Here is a 12541-nt window from a genome sequence, read left to right as displayed (position 1 = left end):
ATCCTCTAGGCGGTCCCTGTCACAAGCTAGTTACAATGTGGCAATAGACAATCCTCTGTAATCCATGACCGAAAGAACCAGAATATCATCCCAGGTACTCTCTCTATTCTGGAGATTGAGGCTAAGGCCCATGTTTCCCGGCGGAACTAGTAGGAACTTCCCGAAGAAGCTTTGAATCTGACTTTAAAACGCACATTGACATATTCTGGCACACACAGGTTTCAGCGTATTTGACTGCCAATGCCGCGTCAGGCCCCAAGGTACAAAGGGAAACAAGAAAGGACACAGGCACCGCTTTCGTGAAGCGAGGGGATGTGGGGCAGAAGTTATCCAACAAGCGCACACGTAAATGTGAACAACCCTACCGATATAAACACCGCGAAGGAAATGAGAGAAGGTTTCTCTGAGGAAGCGACGCTCCACTGACAACCACGCAAAAGGGCGGGAAATGCATTCCATTAGAGGGAGCAACATCTTTTATGGTTTTATCGGTTAACTGGGGCCCCATGTTTCCTTTGATGAGTCTCCCTAGTGAAGAAGGCAAGAAAAATGAATCAATCATTTTAAGAACTAAGGCTCGCTGCCTACGACGCTCTGAGAGCCCCCGGGAGCGCGGTAAGCCCAGGCGGGGTCGCCTTGGAGTTCTCGCGAGGTCCGCAAGTGCTCAAAAGGACCGCCAGGTGCGCGTGCGCGGCGGACGCGGGAGCGAACGGCGGTTACAACGGGAGCTTGGTGGACCTGGCTGGGGGCGCCTAGGGATGCCGCGGCTCTTCGACGTGTGTCTGCTGTTGCTCGGCCTCCCGCTGGTCGCGTTTTCCGTTCAGCTAAGCGACATCAGCAGAGCCAGGAAGCTGTGCGGCAGGCACCTACTGAAAGAAATAGTCAAACTCTGTGGCAATGCTAGCTGGAGCCAGTTCGAGGAGGAAACTCCCACACCGCTGCTCTCCCAGGCCACCGAGAGGGTTGACACCTTCATCCCCGACCGCTTGGAAAGCTCCCAAACCGCTTTCCCGGTCTGGGGGAGAGGCACAAACCCAGGTAAAAATCTAAACCAAAGGCTTGTTTGTTCATCTCTGTACATTTCTTATCCCTAAATCTGCTCTCCCAGGGGGTGAGTTCTCCAGGAAGTGGAATTTGTGCCTAGTACACAGGTAAATAAAAATTTTTATAAACCAGTAAATCGACGATATACAAAACTTCTATGAAACTTTTTTTTTTTTTTTAACTTAGAGGAAATAATTGCACATATAAGTCTACACATTTATGTAGGAATGCTGCTCTTTCCTAGCTTTCCCTTTCTGGAGTACCCTTGTCACCTGACAAACTCCATTTTGTCCTTCAAAGCCCAACTTGGGTATCGTTTTCCCTGTGAAGTCATCGCTGACCGTTTCATAGCTCCTCACTCCATTCTCCGTCTACCACAGCATCCAACACATAGTTCTGTTTGACTACCGTCAGGGCTAGCTACATAATTGGCCAGGCCCAGTGCAAGATAAAAACACAGGGCCCCTTGTTTAAAATGCAGGAAAGTTAAAAATACTAAAATAGAAAGCTTTTTTTTCCAGGCCGGTCCCGTGGCTTAGCGGTTAAGTGCGCGCGCTCGGCTACTGGTGGCCCGGGTTCAGATCGCGGGCGCGCAACGAGGCACCGCTTCTCCCGCTTCTCCGGCCATGCAGAGGCCACGTCCCACACACAGCAACTAGAAGGATGTGCAACTATGACATACAACTGTCTACTGGGGCTGGGGGGGGGGGAAGGAGGAGGATTGGCAATAGATGTTAGCTCAGAGCGGTCTTCTCAGCAAAAAGAAGACGATTAGCATGGATGTTAGCTCAGGCCTGGTCTTCCTCACTAAATAAATAAAGCTTTTTTCCTTTTTTGTGCGTTTCTCCTCTGCTCACACACATGGCACTCAAATTTTGTCCCATCAGACTTGACTTAAAAGTTCACATACTTAACACTTCACTTAACAAGTTCAGAGATAAAATTTTGAGAATTTCAAGACTGTGACAAAAGCACATTACAGGCCCCTATTAACTTCTTTTTAAATGAATGAATGAAAAAGATTACTGCTAAGGGAATGGAAACTTTTAAAGGCCGAAACAATAGAAACCATCAGACTGAATCTTGATCATTTTCCACCATCAAACCTACCAACATATAAACTCACTTTATCCTGTTCTTGTAATGAAGTGTCTCTCCCCAAAGTCTTCCACTTATACTTTATTAGTTCAGTGATTCTCACACTTTAATGTGCATATGAATCACCTGGGGAATACTGTTAATATACAGATTCCAATTCGGTAAGTTTGGGGTGGGGCCTGAGAGTCTACAGTTTTACAAGCTCCGGGGTGATGCTGATGCTGCTAGTTGGATAACGCTTTTTGAGTAACAAAGGTCTAGTTCACCTCTCTATGTCTTCCTTATTCTTTTCTCCCAGAAATACAAGGAGGACCTTCCCTTTCTACTTCATGTTGGGTGGGCATTTCCCTCAAATCAAATGCTGTGCTCTCACTACCTATACTATAGACAAAATTTTACCTTCAGACGTCCAAGCTTGAGTTTTTTATTTAAAAAGAGCTTGGAATTCCTTTCCTTGAAAAAGAGACTGTTTTTCCAGGTGTTGTTCACACTCCCCTGGAGGAATAAATGTCATTAACAATGAGGAGGAAGCTGCAGTGAAACGAGATTTGTAGGAAATAAAAACTTATCTGACAATATTTCAGAATTGTCATACTCATTAAACATGTTACTATGGGAGTATGTAAACTATGTAAAGGGCACTTTGCTGAAGTGGAAATATCATGTGGCAGTACAGCCATAGTTGTTTTAAAATATATGGAAGAATGAAAAATGGATTTAGGTTATCAATATGAATTTGTATTAAAATTTTAGAAACTATTAATCTATCAGGAAAGATGATATTTAATCTGTCCTGTTAATTTCCAGTGAATAATAAATTTAGAAGCTGTAGAGAGGTATGTGTTCCCAATATAGATTCCAATATAGAATATATAATTATACCATTTCTTTTGCACATGAATGTGGCTGAAAAGTTGATTAACTTTTATATAGCTTGTACCAGCAGGATACATTTCTGTTATATCAAGTCAATTATCAACAATTTTAATCTTCTGATAAGCTATTTCAGTCTGACAAAGGAAAAGATAGTTTGGTACATTGATACTCAACAATGTGGCAGTAAAGCCATAGTTGTTTTAAAATATATGGAAGACTGAAAAATGGATTTAGGTTATCAATATGATAACCTAAATTTGAAACCTTTTTTTCAGAGCTACTCATATATAACTTGAATCTGAAATTGTGTGCTTCTTGTTAGTGGATCCTGAAGGTATGGACCGTGTCTCCAAGACCTACCCCAGAATGTGGCACCATGAAGCTAACATCGTATATCTAAATGCTGGCTGAGTATGGTGCTTCCCAGCTCTTGGTGCCAGGTGAAACCATTAATGTTTCATCACCAGCTTTTCATGATCCATAAATCCTATTCCAGTTAGATTGGCCATATTCTCCCATTCTTGGTCTTCATTCATCTATTCTTGGCTTTTTGTTTGTTTCTTAGATATCATTATCACAATTGGGCCATGCAGGGCCCCTCTCTTTTTATATTAATTCAACAAAATTTGAGTGCCTGTTATGTGCTAGGCATTCTTCTTGGTGCTTGGGATGTAAGAGTGAATGGTTTCACTCAGGAGGCAGTGAAGGCTCCTGCCCTCATGAAGCTTACAGAATAGTGAAGATAGACAATAAACATAAGTAAATTTTACAGTATGTTACAAGATGATTAGTCTTCACATATCTCCTTTCTCCACTCCCATTCTCCTCCTCCCATAGACAACCATTCCAATGTGTTTGTTATGTAATTTTTTGTATATTTTTTTTGCAAATTGTGCATTATTTCCTGTACATGTATCTTAAAAATATATCTAAATGGTATTTAAGATCTATATCTTATTATTGCTATATGAACATTTAGTCCATTGCTTTGAACTGCTGCATAATATTCATATGCATTTCCCACATTTTACTTATTCATTCTTTCAGCAATGAACACCTAACCTGTATAGCCTGACACTATAAATGACACGGCACTGAACCTCATTGTATGTGCCCCCTTATGGACCTGTGTGGACATTTCTCTGGGTTATATACCTAAGGGTAGAATTGCTGTGTCATAAAATATGTGTATGCTTAATTTGCTTGAAGTGTGTCAGATTGCTCTACAGAATGGCTACACCACCAGTGCATGAAGATTCCTTTGTTCTCATATCCATTCCATTAATTAATATTATACAATTTTTAACTTTTGCCAGTGTGATAGCCAGTCTCATTTTTGTCTTAACTTGCTCTTGAGCACCTCTTCATATGCATATTGGCCTTTTGGGTTTCTTTTTTCTAAAAGCTTCCTGTTTATATATTTTGTCCATTTTTTGTTGGAATTGTTATTTTCCAGTTTTTTTGTAAGAGTTATTCGAAATCTAGGTACAATAGTAATTAGTTGTTGATTTTAGATATTGCAAATATGTCCTATTCTATCATCTGTCTATTGGTGTTGTTTAACAGAAAGCCCTGATTTTATATAATTAGGCAATGAGTGTTTTGCCTCATTGTTCGTACTTTTGAAATTTTGTTTTAGAGGTCCTTTTCTGTCCCTCTGTTAACGTTATAGTCTTACGTTTCGCATTAGGTCCTTAATTCTTCTAGGGCCCATTTTTGGTTCTGTTCTGGCTAGAGATACTCGCTTAGTTTTCTCACTAAGTCTTAGTTTTTTGTCTACGTAAGAAGCTAGTTTTCTCAACACAATCTACTAAACAATCATTCTTTTCTCATTGATTTATAGAGCCACCTTTATTGTTTATTAAGTTTGTCTGAGCTTCCTATTCTATTTAATGGGTCTTTTTGTTTGACCTTGTACCATTACTACACTGTTTAATACTGTGACTCTGTAGGATGTCATATATCGGGGAGGGCAAGTCTCCAGTGTTTATTTTTTTCCCTGTAAGATTGACTAAGCTAATCCTTAATCTTTAGTCTTCCATATATATTTAAAAGTAAGCTTATTGAATTGCTTTTTTAAAAATCCATCTGGAATTTTAATTGGGATACATGGAATATGTAGATTAATTTGAAGAGAATTGACATGTTTTTAACAAAGTCATTCCAACCAAACGCATCTATTATTAGCATTTTAAAGTTTTCTCTATCAAGACTTTATTGTTGGTTAAGTTAATGCTTAATACTTTGTTTTTGTTACTATTGTAAATACTTGTTAATTGTATTTTCTAGTTAGTGATTGTAGGTTAGAGAAATGTAATTGATTTTTATAGGTTGATCTTTATCTAGTAATTATGCTGAACTATCTTAATAGTTCTAACAGTTTGTTTCTGTAGATTTTTCTATCATTTACAAATGATAGTTCTGTCACTTCCTTTCTAAACCTTATACCAGTCTTTTATTTTTCTTATAGCATTGGCCAGGTCCTCTAGTACTGTTAAGTAGTGGTGATAGTGGGATGTTTTGTCTTGTCCCCAGTTTTAAAGGGGAATGCATTTAAATTTCTCCATTAGAGAAATTTATGCTGTATAGCCTTTGTCAAGATAAGGAAGCTGCTAAGAGGTACTATTTAATCATTATAAATAGGGCTGAACTTTATTAAGGCCTTTTTTTGGGCATCCTTTTGCATAATCATGTGATTTTTCTCTTTTATGAATTAATTCAGCAAATATTTATTGGGTACCTGCTAAGTGCCAGGCGCTGCTCTAGACCCTTGGAATATATCAGTAAACAAAACAGACAAAGATCCCTGGCCTCATGGAGCTTGCATAAGTAATAAACATAATAAATAAGTAAATATTAGAAGGTAATAATGCAATAGAAAAACAATAAGTGAAACAGGATAAAGGAGATCAAGACTGCAGGGGGTTGGAGGGTGGGGTATAGTATTAAATAGTGTGATCAAGGTAGGCCTCATTGAAAAGGTAAGATTTGAGAAAGGAGAAGGTAAAGAAGTTAGCCAAGTAGATATCTGGAGAAAGAGTGTTTAGGTAGAGGAAAGAGCAGAGCACATACACTTCTGCCTTGTGTATACAGGGAACAACAAGGAGGCCAGCTGGAGCTGAGAGAGTGAGGCGGAAGTAGTAGAAGGTAAGGTCAGAGAGGTAACGGGCAGGCCAGATAAAATAGGGTCTTTTAGACCCTATTTTAAGGGTCTTTGGCTTTTACTCTGAGTGATGCAAAGAGTCATTACAGATTTTTGAGCAGAGTAGTGACGTAACTGACATTTTAAAGGGATCACTCTGGCTACTGTGTTGAGGATAGACTATAGGGAGGCAAGAGTAGAAGCTGAGAGACCTGTTAGGGAGGATATTAGAGATGATAGCAGCTGGATGAGGATGGTAACAGTGGAAGTAGTGAAAATTGTTATATTGTAGATATATTCAGGTAGATTTTATGTGAGATTTGAGAAAAAAGAGAAATCAAAAATGACTGCAATTGTTTAAAAAAAATGTGATTCCAAACTTTTTGCTTTGAATACCTGGAAGGATGGGGTTGCTGCCAACTGAGATAAGGCCTCAAATGGAACAGGTTTGGAAGACAATATCGGTGGTTCAGTTTTGGACATGTTGAGTTTGAAAAGTTCAGGTGGAGTTTTAAACATGTTGAGTTTGAGACATCGAAGTGGAGAGGTTGAGTAGGAAGTAGGATTTATGAATCTGCAGTTTGGAAGAAAAATCTTGCTTGAAGGTAGAAATTTAGGAGTCATAGGTATATAAATGATTTTTTGAGCCATAAGACTAGATGAGATCACCAAGAGAGTAAGTATAAATAGAAAAGAGTACCAAGGCCTGAGCCCTGGGAGACACCAGCATTAAAAAGTTGAAGAGGAGGTACTTGCAAAGCAGATAGAAAAGGGGCAAATGGTCAGGTAGGAAGAGGAGTGAATGTGGTGTCCTGGAAACCAAGTGAACAAAGTGTATCAAGGAGTGTGTTTTGATAAATCAAATAAGAGGAGAATTAGCTGTTGAATTTAGCAATATAAAGGTCATTCGTGACCTTGAGAAGAGAAGTTTTGGTGGAGTGATGGAACAAAAGCCTGATTGGAGTGGGCTTAAGACAGAATGAGAGAAGAGAAATGAATTAGTAAATATAGAAAACTCTATCAAGGAGTTTTGCTACAGAGGGGAGAAAAGAAATGGGATGGTAACTGGCAGGGTAAAAAGGGCCAAGAGAAGTGGGTTTTGGTTTTTTTTACGTGGGAGAAATAACATATATGTTTGCTGATAGGAGTGATTCAGTGGAAGTGAAAAATTGATGATGAAGGATATAGAGAAGCATTGCTGGAGTGATGTCCTGGAGTACGCAAGAGGATATGAGATCTAGTCCATAAGTGGAGGAATTGGCTTTGCGTGGATAGTTCACCTATGGAAATAGATAGGAAGGCAGAATATATGGGTACAGATATTAAGAGATGAGTGAAAAAATGATGAAGAGAGCAAATTCTCTTCTGATTGCTTCAATTTTCTCATACAGTATAAAGCAAAACCAGCTGCAACTGAGGATGAGAGTCTATTAATATGGTAAATTGCATTGATAGAGTTTGTGATCTTGACCTATCCTTGCATTTCTGGGATAAACTCTTTCTTAATATATTTGTAAAATACATATATGGATTCAGTTAACTAATATCATATTTAGGACTTTCAAATAAACATTTGTAAGTGAAATAGGCCTATACTTTTTTTTAATTTCATATTGTTCTTACGTAGTTTTGGAGTAAAGGTTATGCTAGCTTCATAAAATAATCTGGGCAGCTTTTGCTCTTTTCCTGGAATAACTTGTATATGATTAGTATTTACTGTTCTTGAAAAGTAGGTAGAACCTACCTTTGAAATCATCTGTGTCTGTCTTTTTTGGGAAGTGATAACTGACTACCCTTTTAATTTCTTTGAATATTGTTGGTATGTTTAAGTTTTCTGTGTCTCCATGTGCCTGTTAAAACATCTTTTTTTTCCCTATGAATTCATCCATTTCATCTTGATTTTTAAATGTATAAACATTTATAATACTCATTTATTTTAAGAAAACTCAGTTATATCTGTAGTTCTTTTTTTCCTACTGTATTTTCTTCATTTTCATCTTTGTTTTTTCTTGGTTAGTCTGGCTAGAGTTCTATCTCTTTTATTAATCCTTTTTAAAAGAACCAACTTTTGGTTTTCTAAACCTTTATATTGTTTTGGTTCTGTATTTTATTGCTCTCTTTCCTTTTTACTTTTTTGGGGCTCTTTTTCAAATTCATTGATTTAAGTACTCATTTTTAACCTTTCTTGTTTCCTCATGAGTACAGCTTATTTCCCTTTAAATTCTCTCTCCAATTTGATATGTAGTTTCCATTAATTAGTCCCTAATTGTCTTCATTTATGAAAAAGTTTCCTTCTTAATGTCTGCCTTTTCCCCTTAAAGTGACAGAATGTGGCACATCTCATCCAGGAAGCCCTTTCTTCATCCTGCCTAGATGACCTAATTCACTTTTTCCCTTCGATTTACTCTGTTAATCATGACATATTTTAATTGATCACATATTTATCTGTCTTGGATGACTTATTTATTTGCTGCTGTCTCTTTAATATCTATCCTAACATTTTAATATTGCACAGTTCAGCTTAGGCATTTATTAAATGCAAAGATTAAGGAGTATTCTAATAGGACTCTAACTGCAAGGGACAGTGATTCAAGAAAATAACCTCAAGAAAAAGGGGGGTTAGTTATTATAAAAACAAGATCTATAAATGGATCTTGAAAGCCTGAGGAATTATATCAGCTCTAAAAACCACCTTCTCTCTCTTTCTGAATCTTTTCGCCTCTAGTGTTTATGTTCCTTTATGACTTTAGCTTGTCATAAGAAGCCTCATAGTATCCTTTCAGTTTTGGTTTTCACTAACTCATCTTTTTCTCATTACTTCTTAATTCTAATTTCAAAGAGAGGAAATCTGATTGGGCCAGCTCATTTTTTCACATGGCATGACTTGCTGGCCACTGTAGTAGATTGGTTTTTGTGGGGTCAGGTGCCAACCTTCAGTCTGTTCAACTGTGGCTATAGGGTGGAGTCACATGGTTCAGAACATGGCTGCCTAAGGGCTGGCGGTACAGTGGCTGTAGGCAAATATATCCTCCTAGAAGGAAGTGTAGATGGGCAAGGGCAATGATGGAAATCCAACAAGCCTCCAAATAATTACCTTCTGGAGTTAGTTCCATTTCTTTCCAATAATACTGAGAGAGTTAAGAGCAGTATAATAGTAACAATCAGTTCATTGAGCATATCACTTCTCCAATTCTTTATATTTCAACGAAGAACAAAATGGCTTTTACTAAACCACTTAATTATAAAATGTGCGTAAAAAGACAAAGAGCTTGATTAAAAAATGGGCAAAGGATTTGAATAGACATTCCTACAAGAGAATATACAATAAGCACGTGAAAAGATGCTCAGCATCATTAGTGATTAGGTAAATGCAAATCAAAACCACAATGGGATACCACTTCACATCCATTAGGATGGTTATAATCAGAAAGTGGAAAATATCAAGTGTTGGTGAGGATGTAGAGCAATTGGAACCCTAGTATGCCGGTGGTGAGATTGTAAAATGGTGCAGCCGCTGTGGAAAACAGTGTGGTGGTTCCTCAAAAAGTTAAACAAATTTACCATATGATCCAGCAGTTCTACACCTAGGTATATACCCAAGAGAATTGAAAACATACGTTCACACAAAAGCTTGTATGTGAATGTTCATAGCAGCACTATTTATAATATCCAAAAAGTGGAAACAACCCAAATTTCTATCAACTGATAAATGGATAAATAAAATGTGGTATATCCGTACAATGGAAAACTGTTCAGCCGTAAGAGGAATAAGGGACTGATGCATGCTACAACATGGATGAACCTTGAAAACATTATGCTAAGTGAAAGAAACCAGACACAAATGGCCACATATGGTATGATTTCATTTCCAGAATAGGCAAATCTTTAGAAATAGGGAGTAGATTAGTGGTTGCCAGGGGTTAGAGGAAGAGGGAAATGGGAGTGACTGCTAATGGGTATGGGATTTTTTTTGAGGAGGGGTGATAGAAATTTTCTGGAATTAGATAGTGGTGATGGTTACACAACCTTGTATAAAAAAAACCACGGAATTGTATATTTTAAAATGCTAAATTTCATGACGTGAATGATATCTCTATAAAACAAGTTTTTTGCTTAAAAATGTACAAAGGTTTCTAAGCCTTTTTATAGGAAAACACTACTTACAACTATTTTAGTTAAAAATATGTATTGCTTTTGAATAACCATTTTATTATTTAAAATGTGATTACTTGTTTTTTAACAATTATCTGACTTTAGTATTCCAGTATTTGATTAAATTTTCAGCTAAAGGAAGATTTTAATAAAGTAGGATATTTTTCTTGTCTCTCAACAGTCCTTACTTCTGCCTCTCAGGAAGAAGCAATAAATAGTTTGGAGATGCTGTCACTGCCTGAGTATCAGTATAAAAAGGCCAACTTGCCACCTGATACGACAAGAAAATTTTCCTCCTCACAAGATATCAATTCATATATTGAAGAGACTGTAGAATTTCAGAAGAAAAATACAAACAAAATTAAAATCTTAAGCAATTTGTTTTGGGGGAATCGTCCCCAAAGAAAACGCAGAGGATACTCAGAAAAATGTTGTCTTAAAGGATGTACAAAAGAAGAACTTAGGATTGCATGCCTTCCATATATTGATTATAAAAACTTAAAGCAAAAAGGATCATCAGTTGTGACTGAGATATACTAGCCATCATAGAAATTATACTAACTTAATAAAAGCTTAATATATTTTAGTTTATTTTTTTGGTAATTGTCCTTGTAGGTTCTCTGCTGTAAACAACATCTGAATGTACTTGCAAGCACTTGACAATACTTTTTGGTGGTAATAGGAATCTCAGTATTTCCTTTGGTGACCCCTATTTTTCATGTATTTTTATATTTGAAGAAGATGTTACCAGATGTTACTGGTATGATCCATGTGTATGTCTAAGAATTACCTCTTCATTCTTGTCATTATGGTGGAAACTCTCTTAAGCTGCATTTAAATGGATTATGGAATGTTCTGCATTCCATGTATATGACATACAGGCTGATGCCCATGACTATTAGGGCCACTACAGTATGCCAATACATCTGTCCCACCAACTTAAAAATCACTAACCAACTACCACTCCTAGTAGGAGTTCTTATACTGTAATGGTAGGTAGACTTTTAATTCCTTGAGTTTTATTATAGTAACTGGTCAGAAATCTTTTCACAGTTTCTATTGAGGATTTAAAGAAAGTTCATTGAATGTCTTTAGGTTGTAAAATCTCTCCAAGGTATTCTCTCTTTGCTTTGAAAGTGCTGATATAATGTGTCACTCTATTCTGGCTTGGTCAGAATAGAGTGCTGACCAAGCTAGAAGCATTACTATCACCTCGAAACTTGTTAGAAATGCAGTTCTAAGGTCCCACCCCAGACCTGTTGAATCAGGAACTCTGGGTATGGGGCTCAGCAATCTGCGTTTTTACAGGCCCTCCAGGTCATTCTGAAGTAAGTTAAAGGCCGAGAACCACTGGTAATAGAGTCACTATATGAATATTTTTGAAACCCTGCTATTTATGTGCTTGCATCTCTCAACTCAATATAGATGTTACAACACTAAGTTTTTGGTGTATTTTTCCACTTTATGTCCACACATGAAATGTTTTTAACGCTACAAATTAGAGCAAAACTTAATCCAAAGAATCCAAAGTGGAATTCCTACTTTCCACCATTAATTAGGGAATAAGCATCATTTGAAATCTTTCTCTAGTTTCTTCCCCAAATATGTACTATAATGTTCTTTTCAATTAAATTTTTTATTCCTATTTGGCTCTGTTATTTCTTAGGACAAAGGTTCTTTCCCGCATGTATCTACATCATGTACACTTACAATGCATTAATAAATTTGTTTGAATTTTTTTTTTACCAGTTCCAGGCTATAGTCTACATTCAGTTATCTTTCTAAATATAGGGAGCCTCCTGTTTAGAAACAAAATAATAGATTATATCGTGGTTGAGTGGTGAAGTATGTCTGCTAGGTGTTAGATGAAAATGCACCATTGAGAATTGTCTATGCTTAAGCCAAAATGCAGTGATGCACTTGAGCCAGTTTGAAGAATTATAGGTCTGTACTTGTAGTTTAAGAATAGGGGCCAGCCAGGTGGCATAGCAGTTAAGTTCACATGCTCCCCTGTGGTGGGCGGCCCGGGGTTTGCAGGCCTGGATCCTGCACGCAGACTGATGCACCACTTGTTAAGCCATGCTGTGGCGGTGTCCCATATAAAGTAGAGGAAGATGGGCACGGATGTTAGCCCAGGGACAATCTTCCTTGGCAAAAAGAGGAGGATTGGCAACAGATGTTAGCTCAGGGCTAATCTTCCTCACAAAAAAAAAAATGAATTCTGAAAAA

General features: G+C 37.5%; 1 protein-coding gene across 1 annotated transcript; it reads left to right on the top strand.

Moving 5' to 3' along the window:
- Positions 1–717: 717 nt before the first annotated feature.
- On the top strand, positions 718–12454 carry INSL6 (insulin like 6). The gene is made up of 2 exons (XM_004440670.3): positions 718–1038; positions 10494–12454. The coding sequence occupies exons 1-2, from the start codon at positions 759–761 to the stop codon at positions 10850–10852; spliced, it is 639 nt and encodes a 212-aa protein (XP_004440727.1). The 5' UTR covers positions 718–758; the 3' UTR covers positions 10853–12454.
- Positions 12455–12541: the final 87 nt, after the last annotated feature.

The sequence above is a fragment of the Ceratotherium simum genome, chromosome 20 (assembly GCF_057802395.1).
Source record: "Ceratotherium simum simum isolate JZ-2026a chromosome 20, ASM5780239v1, whole genome shotgun sequence".
NCBI classification, from domain to species: Eukaryota; Metazoa; Chordata; class Mammalia; order Perissodactyla; family Rhinocerotidae; genus Ceratotherium; species Ceratotherium simum.
This window is presented reverse-complemented; position numbering and strand designations above follow the sequence as displayed.

Excerpts from the sequence above, each read along its gene's own strand:
- INSL6 (XM_004440670.3), top strand. The coding sequence starts at position 759 with ATGCCGCGGCTCTTCGACGTGTGTCTGCTGTTGCTCGGCCTCCCGCTG. Across the intron at positions 1,039-10,493 it reads GGGGAGAGGCACAAACCCAG|TCCTTACTTCTGCCTCTCAG; the intron begins GTAAAAATCTAA and ends GTCTCTCAACAG.